We start from the raw sequence: 26506 nt of genomic DNA, 5'->3' as shown, positions 1-26506 counted from the left end.
AGAAATCCTGATTTATTTCCTTTATGCTAAACCCTGTATACACAAGTGCATGCTTTAAAATATCAAATATGCCTTTTCCAAACCCTAAAGTATATAACAAACCCAGTCATACAGAGAAAGGAATTAGACCAATTTCTAACTCTCCTTGCTGTTCCCACACATATTTCCAACATATGGTGCTCCCTTTGAAGTCAGTGGACAAATGTGAGTGAGTCTGTGTGTGCAGAAGGGCTGAGAACTAGTACAATTAAACATTACCAGAACACAGGAACTTTGCCTTAATACCCATGTGTTTTCTCAGCAGCAAGTTCTACTGGGCCAAACTGGACCAAGGGGGAAAAGGCTGCAGAGTGCTCTTGGAACCCCAACAGAAAACTGGAGGCACAGGATGAATTGCTAATGCATTCCCAGAAGCTTCTGCCCACTGCCCTAGGAAACATGTAAATGTTGGATGTGAACATCATGTGTGTTCTTGCTTGAAGGGGTTGCAGGTATCAAGCAGCTTTTTCAGGTGGCAGAAGGGCAAGAGGTGGGGTCAGGGCTGCACTGCTAAACGGGGTTTCAGGCTGGAAGAGGGTAGACATGTGGGTACGCTGAACTACCTCTGTGAGTGAGTGAAGAGGGATGGGGTGTATGGATGGGGGCGGTTGCCGACAGAGGGGAGTGGGGGATTTGCAGTCCTTGACCTCAGCCTGCAGCTTGGACCCTAGAGTCTTCTTTTGGACTGACTTTTCTCTTGTCATTTGCCAGTTATTAGAGGCTTTAGCATGATGATATTTCACATTTTTCTCATCTATTGAACTCATCTGATTCTTTTTACACACCTGTGAAGTTTTAGGTGATCATCACTATAAAGAACAGTAAATAGTTTCTTTATCCCCCACTAAAGAAAGGTCACTCGGCTAAGTGACCAGACTAAAACTGGACAGAGGGCAAGGTCTCTGTCTGACTCAGCCATCTTGGCATTCTCCATAATTCCTGGTGGCGCTTTGGACACATATATTAGCAGACAAAGATTTCTTCAGTAAGTATAATATTTTATGAAGCTGTAAACATTGATTAAGAGGTCACAGGCACACAGAAGATTTCACTAACCATATATGAGTTCTTTGCCTTGTGGCACAAGTGCTCATTTATTTATTATTTATGTACTGGTCCCCCCCTTTTACTCAAAATGATGTTCTTATTCACCATAGTTCCGTTATACCATGGTCCCTCTGATCAAAAGGAAGTGGAGGATTATCACCTAGATAATTGGGGCAGTAAAGAAAATCCATGGAGGAGGGGGCAAATCAAGCTCAGACAGCCTCATCTTTAAAGAAAAACTATTTAGAAAATATAAATTAAAGTATGTTTTTTGCTTGGTTGAGCTTTGCCCCAAATATCTGAATAACTGCAATTGTGTATACCTGGCCCAAAAGCAGGGGCATGCACTGGAGTAGGATGAGGAGGGGGCCGCAGGGAGAAAGCAGGTATGCAAGCACAGCAGCCCTGGGCCGTGGCTCTGCCTCTGCTGGAGAAGCAGCAGAGGGTCGAGTTGGGGAAGGAACAGGGTGACAAGAGTGAATTTGTTCTTTGGTGCCTCTAGCTTCCACTTTTCCCCTGTGCTTTTCTACTCTAAGGAAAGGAGGCATATCAGCAATTTACACTTTAGAATAACTTTAAGTGAATGTGTTTGCTTTCCTGGGGAGTGGGGAGGGGATGCACAGTGCAAGGTGATGACCTCCAGGCGTCTTTCGTGCCTCATCGGTAGACACCAGGCATCCCTGTGGCAGATATATTCTGAGGCAGGAAACTTACAGAGGACGTAGAATAATCACTTATGACATAGGGCACTAGGTGCCTCAACGAATTCACATCTCATCCTTGTGAAGTAAGCATGGCAGGCATGACTTTCCCCATTTTACAGAAAGAGCCTCAGGGCCACATAACTAGTCAGTGACTGGCCCAAACCCAGGACTTGGTCCCTGGTTCTTCCTCCAGGCCTCCCTCATCACACCACTCTCTTTAGGCCTATGCCGCATTTCTTGTTCTGTTCATGCAGCCCTGCTCATTCCAAGAGAGTCACGTGGGAACTTCTGAACCCATATGTTCCCACTGCCTTCCCTTGTCTGCCCCGGTGCTCCCCATCCGACCTAATAGAAAATTAGGTTTTTCTATTTAGGTCCTCCCCAGACTCAGTAAATCACCATTTCCACCAAGAAGAAGGGATGTGCTCAGAGCAAAGAGGAGGTGGCAGGTCTCCTTCTGCTGTGAAGCCTCTCCATCCTGCAGTACCCTTTACCCCCAGCAACTCAACTCCTCTCTGGGCAGGACCCCGGGACATTTGACTATTGGTTACTGGGTTCCCACTGCCTTGCCATCTCTTTCTGGATTCTTTCTCTCTTTTTAAAAAATTAATTAATTGATTATTTATTTATTTTAATTATCTTTTTTTAAAGATACACAGATCACACAAAATGTTACATTAGAAAATATAAGAGGTTCCCATTACCCCACTCCCCTCCCCCCCACTCCTCCCACATCAACAACCTCTTTCTTCAGTGTGGCACTTTCATTGCATTTGATGAACACATTTTGGAGCACTGCTACACAGCACGGATTATAGTTTACATTGTAGTTTACGCTCTCCCAGTCCATTCAGTGGGTTATGGCAGGATAGATAATGTTCTCCATCTGTCTCTGCAATATCATTCAGGACAACTCCAAGTCCCGAACATTTCCCTTATTCCATTCCTTTGGGGCAATGGTTCTAGAACTTCAGTATACTTAAGAATACTCGTTAAAATGTAGATTCCTGGGTCCTGAGATTCTGAATCAACTGGTCTGAGGGTAGGAGGCCAGGTACTTCTATATTTTTAGGGAGCACCTCTGATTCCCAGTCTGATGCAGGTGGTCCTGGGAGGCCAAATGGAGTAACAAAAGCTTTTTCAGGCTTCCTTTTCTGCTAGATGAAAGGATTGGAAAAGTCTGATACTCAGAATGGAGTAAGCATGACAATAGGTTACTGCACTGTTCCCTGCTTTTGACTGGCAACATAGGGCCCTGGTCAATAGCATAGAGGCTGGAGTTTGAAATCCAGCTCCACAGTGCTATCTCATATAAGCTACTAAACCTCTCTGTGCCTTAGTTTCTCATCTGTTAAATACAGATGAAAATAGTACCTACCTCATAGGGGTGTTCTGAATATTAAATGAGTTAACTTAAGGAAATAATTAGAACAGTTCCTTGTGCAGTAGTTAGTGCTGCATTGGCAGATTCTCGCCCAGACACTGACCTGGAGGAGTGAGGAAGGGGCAGGGACTTCAGTAACGCTGTCTAGAGGATGGAAGAAACGTTTTGGAAAAGAACTTTTTTGGCATTCCTGAAATCCTCCATGCAGGTGGCTGCTGATTTTGCACTCTGCCATTAAGTGAGCAAGAAAGATTAGCTCATCTCTCACAAGTGAACCAGCCTCCTGGAGTTCATTTCCATGGGGCACATACTGATCTGGAAGGGACGATGCCCTAGAGAAGGATGCACCAACACCAAGGAGATGAACTCTCTTTGCTTTGGTTTAATTCCTTTTAATCTAATCCTTCCTTTTATGTTTTTTTTTGAAGGCACCCACCCGGTTCCTCCATCTTTTGCTCTTCTTAGGATGGAGAATGAATCATCCTGGGGTTCTTAAAATTTTGAAAATTTAAACTGAGTCTCCTGTATGTTCCTAGTTTACAGCCCGTTCCAAATTCCTGAAAACTATAATATAATAATAGTGAGATTATCTGGCTTTCCAACACAATTTCCCATCTCCTTCTGTAGGTTATCTACCCTTTCATATGGGGATCTCAGCCGAATGCTAAAACCATCTTTGGTACAACTGAGACCCGCTTGGCATGAGCTTTCTTCAGCAACCTGACATATCTCTTGCCCAGAAGCCTCACATTTTCATTATCACAAAATGCACCTAGTTGCAGATGACTCAGTACAAAGCAGGCTGCACATCTTTCTGATCCCTTTTTTGTCTCATACTTCTGGTGTCGATTTGTTGGCACCTGCTGATGTTGAGTGACACCAAACAAGTGACCTGGAGTGGTGAACAGTGTAAAAATAGGCTGAGCAAGAACCAGCGATAAGAGCACTGGGACTGGGGATAAATCAGTGAACTTGAATAGAGAGGAGCGAAGCTGCTTCCCATGTTATCTTGGGGGCACTCATCCTTGCCATCCATGAGGAGAAATAACTACAGACCTGCAAAATGTGGAAGATTCTTTTCCCAAAGAGAAAAGCCTTGCACTGTTTAATGCATTTAAATCTCATTTCATCCAAACGTGCAATTATAAGCATTCAGCCAAAGGCCTCACTGGCTCAGTGTTTATACTTGGGAGTTTGTTATTCTTTAACCTACTGGGCGTATCACGGAACAGAGAGGAATGATGACTGCACTAAAGAAAATAAAAGCTCTTTCTAGTCTATCAAAGACACAAGAAACGGAAATGTCTTTTCACCATTTTCGGGCTACCCTTTGGGCTGCATACTCATTTGTTTGAACCAGACCTTTTAAAACACTATTAACTTCTTTTCAGTTTCTTACAATACACTTCCTGATGGCAGAGGTCGTTTCCTACCATTCAGTTAAGCCAAACCAGGATTACTAATAGCTTTAGTCTTACCTCACTGCTAGAATATTTTTCCTTCCAGTGTTTCTAGTCTGTTTATTAAACAAATAGAAAATGAATGAAATAAACCTTTGCAGGTTTGAACTCCATGTGGCATGTGAGAAAAAAGATATGTCCTAGGATTCCTGCAAGGTCGAAGCAATGATAATCAGTACATTATATGAAACTCCTGGGCACTTTATATCATGTGGCTCTCAAGACGCAGCCTCCACCGTCTCCAGCAGGGTTTCTCCACCTTGGTACTCCTGACATTCTGGGCTAGTTAATTCTTTGTGGAGGAGGGGCTACACTGTGCATTTTAAGACTTTCAGCAGCACCCCTGGGCTCTATGTACTAAATATTAGTAGCATTCGCCCCAAATTTTGACAACCAAAAATGTCAGCAGACATTGCCAAATGTCCCTGGGGTGAGGGTGAGGGGCAAAAATACCCTTGGCTGAAAACCATTGCTCTAGAAAATTAGATTATGACACAATAAATCAGGACCTGGAATTTAGAAATGTTAATAGCCTACAATGCCTGTTTATTTATTGCTTTGTGGGCACTTTCGGTTTGTAGTACTGTGGTCTTGTGAGTTGATTCACTCATTAAATATATATTTAAGACCTTTTCAAGAATGGACGATGTGAATTGAGGAAACAGGGTCAGGTCAAGGTCCGTGAGCTGGCTACAGGTCACTGAAAAGGGGACAAAGCCAACAGAACAGTTTTCTATGGCTGCTGGCTGCTAAAGCTGGTTCAGGAGTCAATATCAAGTGAGTGGTGTCCTTCCATGGTGCTCAACCTTACTTTTAGGGCAAGAGAGGAAGTATCTTTCTTGTCCCTCCCCAAAGCACTAACTTCTTGAATTTAGACTGGAATCTTGACTACCTTCTCCCAGGACAATACCCAAGCTCTTTCCTGCCTTGGACCCTTCTCAGTGGCTAATGGTTTTGCTTGGAACTCTCCTCCCATCTCTTTTCACCTGGCAAACTCTGAGTTATTCTTAAGGTCTGAACCTAAATGTTCCTTCTTAAATGAGCTCTTTCTGGTCTCACTGCCACCCCCTTTTCTCACCTGAACCTTTTTTCATCAAACCTATCACATGCTCATTTAATGGTGGTTATTACTTCTGGTACGAGACTATAAGCAGTAGGTACTAAATTGATATTTGTAGAATAAGTGAATGAATTAATTAATGTTGCCATTTGCTAAGCTGTAACTTTGGTAGAATGAACAAAAGGTGATTAATTGCAGGGAAGAAGGTCAATTTGGTTTTTGCTTATCAGTAAATTTGGAATCAAACCTACAGATTTTCACATAGGTTTGCTTATTTTGCTGATGAGTTTCCTGAGAATGTTAAGACTGCTCTGAAATTCATACAACTTGATGTTTACCTTCAGAGTCACACTGAGTGATGAGATTAAAATGGTCCAGGACCCTAACAGTGAAACTTAATGTAGTTTAGATAGAAACAAACTCTTTATAGTGGGGTAATGGGAAAATCTGACTCAAAGTAATAGTATTTCTGCCCTGTAGCTCTTAGTCATCTGATCCTAATGCTCACAGATGGACTGTTAAAAGAAGTTCAAAAATGTGGCCATATGAACTAGGTGAATTTGACAACTGTCAGCACTCAGAAAGTCTGAGCATTTTCTATTTAGCTCGGCCTTTTTAAAACCACTGCTCTAACTGAAGTTGCAAGTAATTGTGCACTTCCTTGTTCTGTGAACTGAGATGAATTGCCTGGTTGCCAAAAAACCAAACCAAACCAAAACAAAAAAACCAAGTACTGAAATTTTGTAACCAACTTTGGAACTGATTTTCTGATCCATCTTGGAACACAGTCTATTTGGAGGCAAGGGCAATAACAGAGTTCTGAATCCAGCTCAGAAGCGGAAATGAACTCTGGCTCTTTGGGCTTCTTCAGTACCAAATGTTTACTTGCAGGAGAGCTGCATTCGGCATGCCATCTGTTGACAATTCAATATTTCAAAGATGATTGAATCAAAGCCCACAGAGTGAATATTAAGAATGATGGTGTCATTGACAATATCTAAGATGAAGCTAATAAAAATGTTATCGATGAAGTGTCTTCCACTATCTTTCTGTGTGGTTTTATGCACTTTGACAGTCTTCAACACTTTTATGAATACTGGCCAACTGGAATCACAGAATTTTAAGAAATGAAAGTGACTTAGAGATTGCCTAGTTCAACTTCTTGGTTCTTATAGATGAAGAAACTGTTGTCCAGCTTGTGTAAGTAACTTATCCAAGGCCCAAAGTAACCCCAGAAGTTAGAGTCCAAGAGAGTACTGGAATTCAGATTTCCTCTCTGAGGAGTGAAGGGCATCAGTAAAGCACTTCTCAATGAATCAGTGTCCCTTCTCTGTGCAAGGCACTGGAGAAATGACAGTCTGTAGGTCTTGTGAAGCTTTCTGTGACCACTGGCAATGCAGGAATTTTGTGGTACCATTATGAGACAAACCAGTGCATGTTGTTAGCTCTGTCTAGTATGCCAGAGCCATTTAACTCAATAGGGGGCTGGGGATGGCACCCTGACCCTCTCTAACCAGCTAGTCTCCTCGTGGGGAGAAGAGAAAGAATGGCAAAGTATAGGGAGAAACAAGAGAACTGGATTACGTAACTGAGATAGGATTTATCCTGTGTACAAAGTACATCTATGCAGTTGCTACAGCAGAGTTTCAGAAAGCATTTTTTTTTTAAATATTAGGAATTTGAGTGACAAGTTTCATATTCCAATACAAATGCAAAGGACCTAAAAATTGAGGACCTAGAAAAATAATAATTTCTCCACTGTGGACCTTTTGATCCTAGAAGTTTTTATCATATTACAGTCATTTTATTAAGAAATTCTAACAGAGAGCCTAAATATAGACTCAATTCTGGCTGTACATTAGCATCACCTGAGGAGTTTAAAAAAAAAGACTACATATGCCTGGGCTTCTCTGTAGACCAATTAAATCAGAATTTTGGGGCATGGGGCATGCACAAGAGTAGTTTTTACAAGTTCCTCAGATGATATATAGCCAGGATAAAGAACCACTGGTCTAAATTCACAGAAAAATCACCGTTGAAGAAGCCACGTTCTCTCATGGGTTTAAATCACAATAGGGTTTTATACAAGCTGTAAAATTGTGGGAATATGCCATGTGTGGGAGGGAGTGGATCGGCAAGCTTGCCATAAAGATAATGCTTCATACTGACCTTTTGGTACATACAATGCATGTATTTTGTAGTGTTCTACATTTAGATGTTTACCACTTGCATTCTAAACCACTATTTAAAACAATGCCACATCAACTCTTTTTTGCCCCTAAACAAACCAGGTATCCTGATGTAATAAAGTGTTCATATGCATGTTTGTGTTTAAATATCAGGCTGTGTATATTTATATTGTCTACATCAAATGTAATTGTAAAAAAAAAGTAATTGTAGGGGTTTAAGAAGTTATATAGATAAGGAATTTTAACATGCAATTTAGTACAGAACTGTGGCAGTTTGAGATTATTTATGCATTCCTAAAAGAGAGATTATATTTGCAAATTGGTCTGTTCCCCTGGGTGTGCTAACTTTTGATTGTATTAGATTCAGCTGAGATGTCTTTGATTAAATTATGTTAAGATCAGGGCTTTGATTCCATCATGTCAGTAGGGTATAACTCAGTTTAAGTCTCTGCCCCCTTGGTGGGTTATATAAATGGACAATCACTCAAGAAGACGCACAGAAGAAGGCACAGGAAGAAAGAGAGCTCCATAGACATGGCAGAGGAGAGAACTTTAACCCTGTGGCCCCAGGAAGAGAGGTGAGCCATTTGCCTGATAGTTTGTAGCTGAAGAGAACAGAGCAACTGAGCTGAGGAAGCCCAGAAAGGAACAAACCCTATGCCAGCCTATAGCTTAGATCAGAAGAAGCTGGGCCCACGCCTTAAGAGGAAGAAGGAAGGAGAGACCAGGCCCGCTATCTTACTTCAACACATGGCAACTGACTTGGGTGAGAAAGTATCTCTTATGGTACCCTGAGTTGGATTCTATAGGGCCTTGTAACTGTAAGCTTTTACCCCAAATAAATACCTTTTTATAAAAAACAACAGATTTCTGGTACTTTACATCAGCACCTCTTTAGCTGACTAATACAAACACAATAGTGTGACACATTTTGGGGATGAACCACTGTTACTACTACTTTAGCGTTCTTCTCTCATATAACCTAACACAATTTTTTTTTTTTTTAAAGCTAAGCATACCTATCCCTCCACCCTCTTTTCCCAGTCTGGTATGGTGTTGTCTCAGCAGTGTTTTTCTTGTATGTTTCATAATAACTCGGCAATAACTGAAGGTAGCTGTGATTCCATGTTCCCTTCCAACCATTCTGATAATTCCAGACAAAGCAGTACCTACTCTAGCATTATGTTTCGGGTGTCTCTTCACTCTGTTCCAGTTTCCTGTTTCTCTTTCCTAAGACCTTTGGCAAATCTACCTCCCTCTTAAAATCAAAATAGGAACTAATTCTAAATAACTGACCAATAGCAAATAAGGCACAGAATCTTATATGTGACATTCCTTTTGAAATAGTTCATCCATATGCTTCCTTTAAAATATCATTAAATTATTGAGATGTTTAGTGTTCTGAAATAATTGACAGACTCAGTTCTTGGTCCCCTTTTGTCCAATGGGTATAGAGTGTGGATTCACTTACGGGTGTATGATTCTCAACCTGGAGATCTTAGTCCCATGGAGCTGTGGGAATTATTGCCAGTGATTTTCATATACATTATGCTCACCAAGCACCTTGGTTTTCCCACAGAAATGGGAACTCTTTCCTGTATTTTTTATTTTTTATATGTCTACCGATTATGATAGTTAAGTTCATGTGTATCAACTTGCTTAGGACATGGTGCCAAGTTGTTTGGTCGAGCAAACATTGGCCTGAGGGTATTTTGTGGATTTCAATCATTAGTCAGTTGGTTGCAACTATGGCTGATTATATCTACAACCAACAAAGGAGTCTGCCTTTAGCAATGAGAGAAGTCTCACACAATCAGCTGGAAGTTTGAAAGGGAGAACTCAGGATTTCAGCAGTCAGAAAGAATCCCTGTCTTTATTTCAGCTAGTCAGCTTCTCCTGGGGAATTTGACATCTTCATTGGAGTTACAACTTGCAGCCCACCCTATAGAATGCAGATTTGCCAATCCCTACAGTCTTATGAGCCAATTCCTTTAATAAATCTCTTAACATTTACATATACTGTAAATATATATATCCTGTCAGTTCTGTTTCTCTGGGAATCCTAACACACCTATTTATTTTCCACTTAGTATCTACACATTTTATTTCTAGCCGTTTTGCACTGTCTTACTTTGTATTGATCTTTATTCTGTTTTGGAGGGCTATTCATTATTTGTCAAAACCACGTTGACATTATATCATAGATGTTAACAAGGCCATCGTATTGAGTATCATTTGAAGGTTGAGAGACCTCTTAACTCAGTTATTCCAGTCACTGATAAAACAGTAACTGTACTAAGATGGTGGTCCTGACTGTATGTTAGACACCAAGTCACACCAGAAATTACTATACATCATCATTCTTTTTTGATAGCAACTTCTTAACTGAATAATGATCCTGGAATATTTTATATTTAGCTTGTTGATAGGAAAACTATTTGGGGCCAAATTGACGAATCTTACTTTTATAGATATTATAGCAAATCCACTGTCTATAATAGTAAACAAGGGAAGGAGGTATATCTGGAAAAATAGCTAGTGCTTGTTGTTTCACTTGGCAAAGCCATCAGTGATAAAATGAATGTCATCTAACCCTTTCTGTAGGCCTTTAAGTGTTTTGCCTGTTTATAACTCCCTAGTGAGAAGAGATTTGAGATCTAAGAGAGACCACCTCAGAGGTAAAAAGAAAGTTCCATGCTATTGGAATAGTGGATTAACAGTTACCGCCTTCGAGGGGATAAAATTTCAGAGCTCTGTATACTTAAGTCTAGAAGTAGTAAAGCCAAAGAGAAGGAAGCAGGAGCCTCGGTTTCTCAAAGCTGTTGTCTCTTCCAGGAAGCTGTTGCCTGACCTGGTCATTGCTCGGATTCCCTCCCCCATTGTCAAGGGGGCATAGGAGGGCTGGGCAGGGAGTTTTTCCACTGCTCTCCTGGCAGGAGAGTTCTTGGATGGCCTAGGGCACAGGGCCCTACTTACACACCTCTGGTCTTATGGAAAAATGCCAAGCAGCAGCCACTGGCACCTCTTTCATTCTGGGAATTTGCCTGCCCTGCACGCCAGAGTCTTAGGAGATTAGCCTTATCCTTCAGGGCCCCCGGAAATTGTCCAGGTACCACAGGCCTTCTTACTGGAAGGCTCAGGAGAGATGCAGTTATGTTCTCATTAAAACTGGAGATTGAAAAAAAAACCTTATTAATGAATATCTTATGTATATGCATATATTAGCATATATTAGAACATGTTTTATCTTTACCTTAGTAAATATAGTGAGTGTTTTGGATTTTTACACTAAATTTTTATATGTTTTTTTCTTACTAGGTTTTAAATGTGGCCAATATAGAGAAAAGGGACAAAGAAAGACTCTCAATAATATAATCCTACTGTACATTTTCACTTGCAGTAGACATTACATTAATAAAAAAGGAATTTCAGAGTATCAGTTTAGTTTGGCATCCATTTTCTGACAGCCAACTCAGTGTGGACATGGGCCAGCCACTAAAGTGAGGAGAACTCTGCCTCGCTCTGAAAGTCTCAGGTGTGTAGTGGGAAGACAAATGAAAGAGAGGCGTGTGGACAGCAGAGTGGAATACTTGGAAGATGGTAATAGAAATAAAAACAAAATATGGTTGTAAGCAAAGAGGAGAGATGACTGATTCTGATGGGGACGATCAGGCAAGGTTGAGAGACCTGGTGGATGGAGTGAGGTCTTGTCAAGTAGGCTTTGGTGGAGAAGGCCTCAAGGCTTGCTCCGTGCATGATGTGTGGTAGGTGCCTCCTCGATATTTGCTGAGCAGTTGAATGACCTTTCTGGGGAACATGCTGCATGAATATGACTCTCATGCTTATCTTTAGAATTAGGAAAACGGGGTCTTACCCAAAATATTTTGGTGAATTGGTGGTTAATTTTTTAGATAAACAAGTTTTCTTCCTATTTAGAAGCTTCATTCTCAGGGACAGGTGAAGAAGAAAGAACTCTTAACCTGACTGAATTAACTGATGATGCAATCCAATTAATGCAATTCCATTTCCTTGATATATTTTTGTATGCAAATTTCTAGTCATATATTATTACTGCTAATAAGTAATAATATTGCCTTTGAAAAGACAAATCTGACCTGTGGTTTATGGAACATTTTAATTGTTCTACTAAGAGATTAATGGCGCCTTGAAAAATGCACTATTAAGTTTGCTCCTTACTTCTGGCATTTGTTTTTGAGAACAAATATGTAATTACTAGGGAGGAAGTCTTACAGAAACTTTCAGGATTAACTAGGCATTTCTTCCACCAGTAGAAATGAAGGTTTTGTTTTTGTTTTTGTTTTTTACCAATTGTTTCTTATTTTTAGAATGGATTGGTTTAGTGTACAAATGTCTATAGATGTCAAATGGGCAAACTTTCAAAGAAGCTGTTCAGTGCAAAGCCTGTTGGACCTGCTTCTTTCTTTCACACACTTGTCCCTCTCCACACAGCCCAGGCAGGATCAGCCCCACCCAAGATCACCCAACCTTGGTGATGAGGGGCACTGTAAAGGCTCAGGTGACTCAACCTAAGCCAGCATTGCAGCTTGTCTGGTTCTGAGTGTGTGTTCCACTTGCAATAACGAAGCTTTCCCTTGTCCCTGACACCACACCTTACTTTGTCCTCCACTTTTGGTCTTTAGGACTTGACCCTGCCTTCTTGGGAACCTGCCCAGTATCCACATTCTTGGAGGGCTGCGGTTTGGCACTGGTCTTGCCCTACCCCTACTTCCCTAACCCTACTGCCTGGATCGAGGGTCTGGTCTCAGAACAACAGGCCTGCCCTTGCCATATACTGCCCAACCCACTGTGTAGACATTGTCGTTCTTTCTGCACTATGGTGACAACACTGCTTGCTTGGAATACATCCTATTATTGGAGAAGCACTGGAGTGAGTGTTGAAGAACCCAGGGTCTGGTGTCTGACTGTCTGGGTTCAAATATAGAGTAAACCAATTCCTGCCTGTGCAACCCTCAGCAAATTTCCAAGCTTGAGTTTCTCTATCTGCAAAGTGAACATGACAGCGATAATAAACACCTCATAGGACCACTGAGGATTAAGGAAAATAATCTGTGTAACGAGCTGGCCTGTAGGAAGTGCCAGAGGATATACTCCATCTTCTGCTTCACTCCAGCCCACACACCCAGAGGTGCTGGGTTTGCCTCACTTCACTGAAATTAGCCCTTTCTATTACTAAAAGGCACATCTCATCAGGTCACTCCATGGCCTACAAACCACTCAGTGAGTCACTGGTAGCCTACTAAGGGACAAATGCCTTGGCTGGCCCCTGCTGATTTGGTGCCTGCTTGTGTCCTCTCCTCCAGCCATGCTCAACTGCCTGGTACCCTCATGGCTCTGGGCCTTTCCTTCTGCTGCTAGCTCTGCTTGGACCCTTTCTTGCCATGTGTGCCTGGCCTACATGTGCTCAGCTTTGGAGACTGCCAAGACCCCTCGCTTTTGTGCCCAACTAGGCCTGTCCATCAGTTACACGACCCCACTCAGATTTGCTTACATGCATGTTTCCCCCGGTAAACTCTAACCCCCTCGGATGTAGGGGCTCTGGTTTGACTCAATACCTGAGCCTGGTCATTTCATTAGACATGACAGCACTGAGCAAAAACGGATATGGGGAGTCCTGGAGTTGGGATTGCATAGCCCTGTTCAGCCCAGAAGTGTAGGGCAGGACAGGGAGGAGGGCCCGTGAGATACTTTTTTTGGTCTTTGCTTCTTTTCCTCTAAATCTTCTACTTTCTAACCACTGGATCCAGAAATCAGCATCCTTTCTGGTCATTTATTGTAAATGAGAAAATGTGATTGTGTTTGGTATCTCTGACATCCATGAGATGACCCAGTGAAATCTGTCTTTTTACATAGACTCTATCAAGGTCTTTTTACAATTTGTCTTTTTACATAGACTCTATCAAGGTCCATTTGTAATGTAGTGTCTTACTGGGCTCAGGAAATGTTTGCATATTGATTGCAGCTTTAAAAATTTTTACTTTTAAATTGCTATGCGATAGAATATTAAATACAGGGAAACGGACTCAGCCCAGTGGTTAGGGCGTCCGTCTACCACATGGGAGGTCCGTGGTTCAAACCCCGGGCCTCCTTGACCCATGTGGAGCTGGCCCATGCGCAGGGCTGATGCACCCAAGGAGTGCCCTGCCACACAGGGGCGTCCCCGCATAGGGGAGCCCCACGCGCAAGGAGTGCACCCCGTAAGGAGAGCCGCCCAGTGCGAAAGTTCAGCCTGCCCAAGAATGGTGTCACACACATGGAGAGCTGACACAACAAGATGACACAACCAAAAGAAACACAGATTCCCGTGCCGCTGACAACAACAGAAGTGGACAAAGAAACAAGACACAGAGAACAGACAACCGGTGGGGGAGAGGGGAAGGGGAGAGAAATAAATAAATAAAATCTTTAAAAAAAAAGAAAGAATATTAAATCCAGGCCTACACCATAAAAACTGATTTAAAACTCTTCAAAATGAAAAACGTCTGGTTCTTAATTAGCTAAACAGCTAACAATGGCTAAGGGGAAGCTCACTGAGTCTTTACAAATATGTACTTCCGCTGCCATGAAATAATGAGCAATCAGAGGCATCTTCTCAGGGTACAACAAAGCAAACACAGTGCATTTTATAACTGAAACATCAACGTATTTCCCATGAGAGGCAGGAAGTGTATTCTGTGCAGGTGTAAATCTGTTCTACCAATTAATTCCCTCGGTAGTTTATAGTACATGGATCATGCAGATTTCCTTTAAGACAAAATTACAAACACATCCCCCACCCTAAACAATGGTTCATGTCAAAGCATGAGATTTTATGTTTCCTGGACTAAACGGAAAATAGTTAAAACTATTTTAAACATTTTAATCTCGAATGAGTAACTGAAAAGATATGTGATGGAAGGATGTCAGTTTTATTAACCTCGTGTTAAAGGTAAAGAAACTCAGGTTTGAGAATAGAGTGGACTGGAACTTAAGGGCTTTGCAACCAAGTTATAGTACAGTGGATGGCTGGGAGGAAAGATGGGAGAAGGGTGACACTAGAGAATGGAGAGGAAAGAAAGGCCTGGCAGGCCTAGCATGTGGAGATTTTGCCCATTCTGTACAAAATACATAGCGTGAGTTGGGACTTCAGGTATTGGAATCAGTAATAGGAGGTTATTGTAATCTGCTGGTGATGTTATGATTTATCTTTCAGACTGGACACTTCTGAGCATGAAAAGGGCACTAATAATAGTCACATAAGGCTGGCCAGCATTGACTAGGGTTGTAGGGGACAAGTTAGATCATTTGGTGATCTCACTCCTATGGGACCCTGAGGCTCTGAGCATTCGGTTGGCACTCAGTCAAGTCACCTCAAGGGAATGGAGAACTGCTAAATAGGGTTGATTTGGGAGCCCTCCATGGTGTTTCAAGACTCTCTGCCAGGATTTAAAGTGGCCTCATCCTCAGCTACTCTTCTGTCTAGGAGAACATCTAGAACTCTACAGTATAACCCACTCTTTCTCTTAGGGTGGAACCAACCAGGGTGTGTATCTACAAGTCCAATCTTCGTTGGGTACAATACTTTCTAAATCTGACTTCATAATATAATCATTAGGGCGCTTTAAAAAAAACAAAAACAAAAAAAAAACAGATCCTCAGGCCCCACTCCTGGATATTCTATTTTAATAGATCTGGATTGGGCCCAGGATCTGTACTTTTAAAACTTCCTCCAAGGATTCTGATGGCCAGCCAAATTTGGGATCCTTCTTGGGTTTGTAATGAATAGGTAAAGGCTCCAGAGTTCAAACTTTCAATAGGAAGATTAGAAGTTGAGAGCCAATACAGAAAGAGAATATTAGAGAGAAACATACATATTTTTCATAACTGCATTACAACTTTTCATAGAACCAAAACTGGGGAAACTTCTTGGGAAAAAAAAACCATGTCCCTTATTTTTCTCAAACCTTGTTAACTAGCTCAGGAGCAATTTGAGACATTATAGATGAGAGCTTTTTGCATTAAGACATGAAGGATGGAGTAGACAGTAGAATTTGGTAAAGGAATTCCAAACAGAAGTTTGTGAAGGAAACTCATTAAAAAAAGCAATGAGATAGACTATACATTCTGCATGGGCAGCACTCATAGCTATTTTTCCCACATTGTATCCCTTGGCACATACGAGTAGATGCATAATAATTATTTACTGAAAGAAAAATGGCTTTTGTGGAGGTGGTGGGGTATTACTATATGAGAATGACTCTCATTTATTTCTTTATAGTTAAGGAAATAAAAGCATGGAAATATAAAATAGCTTGCCCAAAATCTTTTTAGGGCTGATGTTTCTGAACTTGTTTAGAAAATCAGTTTTATTGATACATTTTCACAAAGCATCCAGTCCATCCAATGTGTACAGGCAATGGTATATGGTATAATCACAGAACTGTGTATTTATCTTTTCAATCAATATTAGAGCATTTTCATGACTCCAATAATAATGAACAAAAAACTGACAGACAAAAAAACCTCTATCCCTTAATAATCACCCCTCTGTCTCATATATCAACCTTTTTTTAGCCAAACAATTTATTTGCTATTTATAAGCCCAACTCTCAGGGACTATTGAGGAAGATCAATAGTCTGGTCTCACACTAATGGAAGAGGAGGAGTTAGTGTAAAAATCTCTTCTTCTGGCACAATACTCTTCCACTATATCCTGGTGCCTCTGAGAGCACCAAATCGTTACACATATTTCTAGGGGCTTAGGACTCCTTTTTAGAAGTTTCTTTAAATAGGAATAGAGTATGCAAATCTTATTCTCCAGGTCCTTAGAGGACAGTAAGAAAGATAATCTATACAAAGTCTCCAGAGCATGGAAGAAGAATGATTGTGTGTACCTTGGCATAAGCCAATTTTGTAAGACACCTGCAGTTGTTCTCTGTCTCTCCATTGTTAACCCAACCTGGAGGATCATGCAGGGCTCAGAACTCTACACATCAGTGCACATAATCTTCTCATAGGGATCAGTTCTCTCTGGGCATTTCATTACAGGGAAATTATATTTAAAAGTAGGACTAACTAAAAAGCAGTTTCATTTGGAATATGAAAGTGTCTGTTATTTTATGGACTTGAGTGGGCAGGATGAAGAAGCAGGTGGTTTTCAAAATTACTGGACTTTCCAGATGCTGCTCACTATTGCAGCTGTTTGTACTTTAAGCTCCTTAAAAAATGTAGCCAAGATTGCTGTTAATTGGAAGAATAATCCATATCACTAACTTTTCTAAAATTCAAGGCTATTTGGGATATCTTGTCTTAAATGTTGATAAATAATACGAAATTTTACTCAGTTAAACAAAGTAGAACTAATTCCTTAATATTTTTTTTACTACAGTTAGGAAATGGAGAAAAAAATGACTTTCTTTTAATAAGTATTTAAAATATATATCACTGCTGGCTGAACTTGAAAGCATTCCAAATGCTTAAGAACGAATACTATGCCCTATTTTAGTATCATTCTTTTCCCAGTAATGTGAGAATAATTTCTCACTAAAGATCATCATAATGCTATTTTACAATCTGAGGATTCTAAATTCCATGCATGATCTCATATGTGGCAGAATATCAATCACCATCTTTTGAAGCTATCTCCTAAGCAAACAAACAAGCAAAACTGATTCTATTTCCAACAGAACAGAATATTAACATGATGCTGAGTGCTCTGAGACATCTGATCTTTTACATTTGCTTTTATTATAGACATATCAAGAAAACATTTTTTTTTAAAATTCTGTTATATTGATATTAAGCACCAATTGCTCTAGAATTCTTTTTAGTTGAAAGGGATTACAGAGGTACTAGACCATTGAAACCCAAACTAATCTGATTACTATGTGTGGGCCTCTTCTTGACTGTTAAAGAAAACTGATTTTATGCCTGTGCATATTTAAGGATCATTACATTCATGTTTTTGAGAAGAAAGTTATGAACACCTAGGGTTCTATTCCCTGTGCCACCACACCCTGCCCGTCTCATCTCACATCTGAAACCCAAACAATTCCATCTTAACTGCTCTCTGCTCATGCAGTCTAGCTCCATTTCATCACATCCTGTAACTTCACCAATGTCATCTTCCAAAAAAAGTCCACCTTCATCATGCCATTCCCATGTTTGAAGTCAGTAGTGGCTTCCCACTACATGATAAAGTCCAAACTTTTCAAACGTCCTGGTACTCAGGACTCTACCTCCTGGCCATGATCAGCCTTTTCATCTTTATTTCCTAACACTCTCCCACACAACCTCTAACTCTAATCCAGATGGGACACTAAACCTCCAGGGATCATGCTTTGGGGGAGACATTCCCATTTCTATGCTTTGTCCCGTTAGAATGTCTTCCCATGCTTTTCTCAGCTATTTGCATTCCATCTGCTCTTCAGTACCCAACTCAGATTGCACCTTCCTCATGCTCTTCTCCATTAAACTATCGACAACGCATTCTCCTTCTCTGCACTGCACTGCCTTCTCTTATTGATATTAAGTTTTAGGGAGCTAAGACTTTGTAAAACCTTTTCATTCACTTTTTAAAACCTTTTCATTATGCAACATTAATACTATTTATTTATTATAGTATTATATAATATAATATATTAAATAATATATTATAATAAATATATTGTTATATATAATGTTGCATAATGTTGCATAATGAAATGTTTTCAAAATGGTGATGAGAATGCTCACAATGAAGATGATATAAAGAGTTAAAAAAAGAAAGAGAAAATGCTAAACTTTCTGTGGGAGAGAACAGGTAACTTAGGTTAACACAATTTGAAATTTAGCTAGGTCCCCACAAGATGGTGGCGGCTAAGGTGGGCTGCCCATCCTTGCTACTGTGAAGGCCGCACCTGCAGTTGGTGAACTGTCCACCCTTGCTCAGCTCTATCACAAGAAGGTTGTTGATTACAAAAATCCTAGAAATGTGGGGAACCTTGACAAGACATCTAAAAATGTTGGAACTGGATCGGTAAGGACTCCAGCTTGTGATATAATGAAATTACAGATTCAAGTGGGTGACAAAGGAGGATTGCGCATGCCAGGTTTAAAACATTTGGCTGTGGTTCTGCGATTGCCTCCAGCTTGTTATCCGCTGAATGGGTGAAAGGGAAAATGGATGAAGAATGCTTAACCATCAAATACACAGATATCGCCGAGAACTCTGTCATCCTCTTGTGAAACTGCACTGCTCCATGATGGCTGAAGATGCAATCAAGGTCCCTGGATGATTTACAAACTGAAACAAGAGGCCAAGAAAGGAGAGACAGAGAAGCAATGAGCCCTTGGCGAAGCCTCCAGCAGGTCATGTCACCTGTTTCCCCACCTGCTGTGCAGTCATCTTACATGTTCAAAAGCCCCTCACTACAATAAAAGAGCTGGGAGATATGCCAAGTATTTGCTGTTGATGTTAAGCTTCTAATTAGCAAGGGACATATATGGTGGAATTGTTCTGAATCCTGTGGTTTCTTTCAGCCCACTTTTATCGCCTTAACCTATTTATTGTATATTTTAAATCATGTGTATGGCCTCAAAACTGAAATCATGAATGAAGTCTCAAGTGCTTGGTAGGCTTTGAAGGGCATAAATATCTAATTTTACCTAAATCTGATTTGGGGAAGGTTACCAGGATGCCTTGGTATGATTATTTGACAGAACCAATTATTGTACATAAAACAGATCTGCATATATATACTATAATGAATAAAAGAATGTAGGAAAAAAATTAGCTGTAAGTTTCCTGGCTAAAAAAAAGTGCAAAGAGGTAAAGGGCAAAAAGATCCATTAGTTATCATTTGGCAGTGATTTTATGTAGTGGTTTTGTGTGTGTTTTCTACTTTCTATGTGTATGCATCTTGTCTCACCAAAGGTAATATTTGTGATAGCTAGGATTTATTTTAGGAATTGCCCTTTGTAGTATGTAGCATTGTGTCTAGTCCAGCATATCATAAGAAGTTAATAAATGAATTGATTGATGACTAATGTGATATGGAATAATAAATGTGAACCCATTTTATCTAGAAAATAGACATTGTACATAATAAACATATATGAAAATGTTAGTGTAAGAGGAAGACACAGAAATCTCAGAGGGAGGAGAAAGGATCTGAGATTGCACCAACTTTATTTAGAGAAAATTTAAGAAGGTATTCCTAATCTACTTAATATTTTTTGATAAATTTCTATGTATAAATAGCTCATAGTATGGAACAGCAAACCTTTAATAAGATAAAAAACTGACTTTACTGTAATTAAATTGTATATTTTGTATACCATCACTAGTGGAATAGGTGATAATATTCCCTTTTCCTGAAATATAAATTCATGGCACATGTAGCTTCTGAGTTTTCTTTCCCTTCCTACATATTTTTTTATGAGTCTGAACAGGATACTATGCCAGTACACTGTGTTGTTCTTCATACTTTACACTAGTTTCATTTCTTCTCCATCTAGAGGTTTGTTTCTTTTTTTCCCCAACATTTTGTTATAGGGAGTATTTTAAAATGCAGCAAGTGCTCTAGTCTAGTGCTGTCCAATAGAAATTTCTGCAATGATGGATATGTTCTATGTCTGTACTGCCCACAAAGGCAGCTACTAGCTTGTAGCTATTGAGCATTTGCAATGAGGCTAGTGCTACTGAAGAACTGAATTTTAATTTTATTTAATGTTAACTATTTTAAATTTAAATAGTACATGAGGCTAGTGCCTATAGTATTGGATAACATGGTTCTAGTCTTTTACAGAGTAGCTTATATATAGACCTGGCCTTTCCTTACTTGACAAATTGGGAACATTTATTAGATTAGATTCAGTTGTTCACTATTATTAGTGAGGTTTTAAATTACCATGCATTTAGCTTTAGGTCTCTTTATTATTTTAGGAAGTCTATATCATCAAAAGTAAAATCTAGGAAACTATTATTTACTCTTATGGTAGAGGCATAGGATCATTTCCTTTCTCTTTCTATCATTACATTTGTATTTGACTCCAAAGAAAATAAATGATAAAATAGGTGTCTATAAGGGGTAGCACCTCTTCTCCTGCCTTGCTGGCAGGCCAGGAGTCGGGACAGAATTCACGTTCGCAGCCACCAGTGCCTCGGTCTCTGTCTGTGGGGCATTCTCTGAAATTCTCTGGGTGGGGTGTTTGAGTAAACGGGGCTGCCAAAGTCTACTGAAGGTGGATTTTTGTTTGACTGTCTTGTTTTGCTCACAGTTCTATGAGCGAGTAGGAGAGGCTTGGTTTCTCTAGACCAGCAGGAGCTTGCTCTAACTCTTCCTTTTAATTTCTTTAATTTGAGGATCCCCACATTTGCTCTTTGAAATACTATTTTGTAAGCTGCTATTTCCTCTAAGCCTGTTAGGCTTTTTATTTTTCCATCTGCGTTGAAGTCTCTTTTCCCAGAGGAGCCTTTCTTTCTCAACTTAGTCATGCTGTGTGTGGAGACCCAAATCTGCTGGGCACTCTGACTCATCTCGGGAGGTTCGTTTGCTCCAGGGAATCCCACTCCCAGTGCAGTGGAACAGCAGGGAGGAAGCAATGGAACAGGCTTTTTCCAAATGCTGCCTCTTCTTGCTGGCAACTCTCCTTCTTGGCCAAAGCCAAATGAGCAGGGAAAAAGACAAAGATGCCCTTTCCCCTTTAAGATGATGGTTTTAGTAGACAGTTTGAGCAATTCTAATTTCCATTTTATAAGGTACTTTTGTAGTTTCTGCTGCTTTAAAATATTCCATCCTCTGGCTCATAGAAAAACCTGTTCATGCTCCAGTTTTCCTTTTTCCTCCACCAGCAAGCCAAGAGAGTCAATTTTGACAGTTGCATTTTCCTCCCAGTTACAGATGAAACTGTTTCCCCACTTTGAAATATATTATTCATAAATGTAAACAGTCTCTGAACTCTAGCTCCTCCCGTCCATGGATAGCAGACTGCGATGGATGGAGATTGCTAGATTTCTGACACCATTGGCTCTTCCAGGGTAGTACAGGACTGTCTTTACACTCGAACTGCTGAAGCCAGGACTTTCCTTGGCCCTCCCAGTCCCTCAAAGAAAGCCCTCTGCCAAGCATGGCTTAGGCTCATGATTTCTCAACCCAGTTGGGTTCCAGTCAATAAATTCCTCTGAAGAGATTTGCTAAAAGGGTCAGAGTTGAGGAACATAGTAATAAAAAAGACCCCATAAAATAATAAAATCTGACCACTGAGCCAGATATGTTTGGCCAATAACCTATTCAATTAATCTATTTTTTAAATTACCAAGCAGATGCCGAAAGTATAAAAAGGAATTCCAACTCCAGTAGAGCATCCCGTTAGCTCAGGTCAGGCTAATCTAAGCAGTCACCAAAGAAGCCGCTTTGGAAGAAATCAAGAGGTGCACATTGTGATTTTTGCTTTTGTAAATTTGCTTAGCTCTGCACTAGTGCCATGTTTCTCTAGTTAAAATACATTGCCTTGATTATGATTACATACATATGCAAATAAATGTGTATATATGTATATTAATTAGCTTATTTATTTAGTCTTTAGTTCTAAGCATTTACATTCACTTTATTGTTTTTAAGAAAATCATTTCAAGGTATTTAAATTTTAACATTCTGTAATATGATTCCCCCCTTTGGCACAAGACCTTACAAAATTATATTATGGTCTTAATTCCATGTTCGATGGGACATCGCCTTCACTATATTATCAACCTGGAAACGAGAGGGTCTGCTGCAGAGCAACCATTTCACCCAAGCAGTGCAGGCCTGTCTGTTGCTGAGGTCAGGAACCTCATTTACCAGGAGAAAAGGGTAGATATATGAATTCCTACAAAATTCAAGTCAGCTCAATTCCAGCTGCACTAACCAGAGGGAGTGGGGAAGGAGGACATGACATTACTGACATCCCGTGAGCTCCCACACATCAAGCCCTGAAAACAGTGTGTGTGGCAAAGTTGGAGAAGGATGCACAGGCTGCTTGCCAGAAGAAGCCTGACCTGGCTCTGACAGCGGTCCCTTGAAGAGCCCGCTTCGCTTACCTTGACCACGTCGTCGTTGAGATGCTTGGGGTCGCGGTTGACCAGGTCGATCTCCTTGGTGTGCGCGTCGTACACTTGCTTTTCATTCATCTCCTCTGCCATGGCCTTGTTGTTGGGCTTGTAGATGTTGCCCTGTTCCCTGATGGGAGTGGTGTAGAGATGTCCCTGTGGAGGGCGGACGGCCAGGAGGGGGAGGGTGGCACCGGCGGTGGGAAGAAAATTTGAAAGAGAAAAACAAGCGGTCACAAGTCAGCCTGCAGGCGGAGAAAACCTCGAGGCTTGAAATGGAACTAAAAGCGTCCACAGCCGCTGCTCCGCGCTCAGTAAACTCCTCCGCGCCGCAAGCTTTTTAAGAGGATCAGGAGAGGACACCACACCCCTCGGTACCAGGCAGGGAGCTCCGGCCTCCCCCGCCCGCCGCCAGGGGTCAGGGCAAACCCCGCGGCGGGTCCGCCCTGCGCAAGCCTTGCCGGAAGTACCCAGCGGCGACCCCCGGCGCGGAGGCGTCCGAGATCTCTGATTTCTCTGCACCCTCTCTTCGTCCCGCCACTCTAGTCCCGCGTGCTTCACCTGTCCCTTTTCCTCTCTGTCGCCGGCCCTCATTCTCCCTCTCTCCATATGCCTTTCCAGGTACATCCTTATGATCCAGCCTGAAACCCCCTTCACCCACGAAGTCTCTCCATTTTCGCTGGTTCCTGACCGCTCGCACCTGCCCGCGCCCCCAGCCTTCTTCTGATCTCTCGAATACGCACGGCTCCCCTCCCACGCCGGGGTGGTCACAGTCCCGAACCCCCCATCTCTGGACCCCGCCACGTGCCAGAATCTCAGGATCTCCCAAATCTGAGTTTTATCTCCCTGGCAATCTTCCATCTACCCACCCTCAGGTCACTCCCAAGCTGCGGCCCGGTGGCTGAATAGCGACTGCGTTCGGGACGACGACGTTTTCACATCCAGCGGAGCCCAACCGCGGGGAGGTGGTTGGGAATATTGGGGGTGAGGGTCCACCCTTCTCCAAACACTCCTGCAAGGAGCCAAGGTGCTGGAAAAGTTCTTGAGATGGCTCAAGAGTTTTAAAGTGCGAACAGCGCGCGCGCCGCCGCCCGAGCCAGCGGGTCCAGGCGCCCGGTGGGGACTCGCGGGTCTGCGCCCAGGCCAGCAGGGCCAGTAACCCTCCCACTCCCCATCCCCTCTGCCCTCCTCTCAGGGAGGGGATCAGTCCGTAGGAGTCCTGAGAAAAGGGAGCCTCCGGACCCAACCCGAAAACGCGTTCTCGGCAGGGCAGATCCAACTCAGGACCCTAACCTCCTCTTCCGTGTTCCCCTATCTCAGGGCACCGCCGATCCCCCTTCTCAGAGGAGGACATTCCTCCCTCCTCGTCACCTCTCACGCTCAGGTCCATTCCTTCACAGAGCCAAAGCGAGAGGAGTGCCCCGAAGTCGAGAGAGGGCTGGGACGAGGAAAACAGTCGGAGTATTTGGAGTGGAAGATAGCAGAAGCAAGCACTCCAGCGCGCCGCGAGCCGGGCGCGAGCCGGAAGCCTACCTCGGAGTCTACGTATTTGCCCCCAGACATGCTGGCCCGTGGCTGGGTGAAGGCTCTGAAGAGGTTTCCCTGGGCTGTGATTTAAGGGAACTGAGGAAGGAAGATCTTGTATTGTATGGGGGAAAAAAAAAAAAAGGCGCTGGCGGGGGGCGGTGGCTGGGAGGGAGCCTCCTGGCCGCCCGCCAAGGGTTTGTTCTTCTCGCGCTTGGCCGGGACGTGCGCGGCGCCGGGTCTAGGCACATCCCCAAGGTTCTGGCAGCAGTGGGCGGGGAGGGCCCGCAGGGAGCAAAAAGTGAGTGGGAAAGCGTTTCACCCGCTCTGAGCTACTTGACCAGATATTTTAAACCTGGGGATAGCATTTTCCCAGCTCTGAACCACCATGAGGCGTCCTGGGGAAAGCGAATGTTTTCGCGGTGCATCATCCTAGCAGGGCAGGGGCTGCAGGAAGCCAACAAGCTAGCCCAGATGCCCAGCATGGGCACCGGAGCCCTCAGAGAATCCTGCCAGCTTCTAAGCCGTTTCTTCGCCCAGGCCATGTTCCGTTGCTGCCTGAGAAACACGGGAAGGGATGAAAATGACTGGGAACTTTTAGGTGCATTTAACATCCAAACACAAGGAAGGAATGTTTGTGGTTGTGAGTGTGTGTGCTTTTGGTGACACTCGTTTACTTCTAATCGTTGTGGATGGAAACGTGGATTAGTGGGCATGCAGAATGTAACGCTTCTTGACAGCTTCTGAAATGTTTCCCAAACACTTTGAAATAAGAAATGTAAATGCTTAACTTTTCTCAAATTTTACTGTTGATCTTTTCTGGAACAAAAGAAGGTCATGCTAACAAGTCATGCCATACTCACAAAATATATAAAATATTTGCAATTGTAGAAATATTTAATCAAAGCTTCAAGATTATTATCAGAGACGACTTTTGAAAAATGTGTTTGGTTGTGAGTTAAAGGAAACTTGGCTTTTCTACTTATTAGGAACTTTTTTTCCCCCAGAAGTTAAACTATTTTATCTGTTCCTTATTTGGGGGTTTCTCTCTTTCTTTTATTATAAAGCCACACAAGATGAATTTTAAAAATCATCACTTATTTTTTGGCTAAAGTAAATCTGGAAATTCACTACTGAAAATGGAGAGGAAGGGAGCAGATGTAGCTCAAGTGGTTGAGTGCCTGCTTCCCATGCATGAGGTCCAGGATTCACTCCCCTGGAACCTCCTGAAAAAATGAAGATGACTTTTACCTAAGGTTCCATATGCAATCAAAAGTCAAATTATCAGTTTATAAATGGGATTGTGGCTGAAAAGGGTAGTCTATGATGTAAATGTCAATTGAAAGAAAGCTAGAGAATAATCTAGGGACTGAATAATAAAGTAAACCCAGAAGTGGATGAGAATTGTGGTTAATTCTACAAATACAAGAATGTCCTTCTGTGAACTAGAACAAATGTACATCATTATTACAAGGTAGTAAGAATGTGGAGAAACATGGGGAATAATATAATTAACCTATGGAGTATAGTTAACAGCAATACTATAATGTTCTTGCATCAATGCCAAATATGTACTGTGTTAATAATAGTGGTAATGGAAAAAATATACCAAATGTACACTATAGACGATAGTTAGTGGTAATAGTCTGTTGATGTTATCTCAAAATTTATAACAAATGTTCCACAACAGTGTAGTGTATAGGTGGATGGTGTTGTATGGGAATTCCACATACAGTTGTAAGTTCATAACTTCTCTAATAAAAACATATTTTTTATGAAGTCAGATTTTCATTTGAAATTAAAAAGCTGGGAATACACCTGAAGGGATGCAGGCTAAATAAAAAATACTGGCAGTCTAGAAAGACTATGAAGGAGGGAGAGGGGAAAGGAGGAGAAGGGAATATAGAATCCTAAATAAGCGGTTTTTCTAATTGGGGAGAAAAAAAACCCCATGAAAACATGAAAGAGAACAAAAAGGAAAGGCTATTGTTGATAGCAAAAAGGCAATAAA

General features: G+C 41.6%; 1 protein-coding gene across 2 annotated transcripts in view; it reads right to left on the bottom strand.

Annotated features, from left to right (window-relative positions):
- Positions 1–24637, bottom strand: part of CAV1 (caveolin 1) — a 36737-nt gene extending 12100 nt beyond the window's left edge. Inside the window, exons 1-2 of one of the 2 annotated variants that reach the window (XM_058297252.1) lie at positions 24505–24637; positions 22963–23127 (exon numbers count right to left, since the gene is read on the bottom strand). In XM_058297252.1, the coding sequence (XP_058153235.1) occupies positions 22963–23127; positions 24505–24534 (195 nt within the window). In that variant the 5' untranslated portion in view covers positions 24535–24637. Of the gene's footprint in view, positions 1–22962; positions 23128–23840; positions 24465–24504 lie in introns of those variants that run through there. The other variant, XM_004449289.5, reaches the window with a different exon arrangement.
- Positions 24638–26506: the final 1869 nt, after the last annotated feature.

The sequence above is a fragment of the Dasypus novemcinctus genome, chromosome 5, assembly GCF_030445035.2.
Source record: "Dasypus novemcinctus isolate mDasNov1 chromosome 5, mDasNov1.1.hap2, whole genome shotgun sequence".
In the NCBI taxonomy this organism is placed as follows: domain Eukaryota; kingdom Metazoa; phylum Chordata; class Mammalia; order Cingulata; family Dasypodidae; genus Dasypus; species Dasypus novemcinctus.
This window is presented reverse-complemented; position numbering and strand designations above follow the sequence as displayed.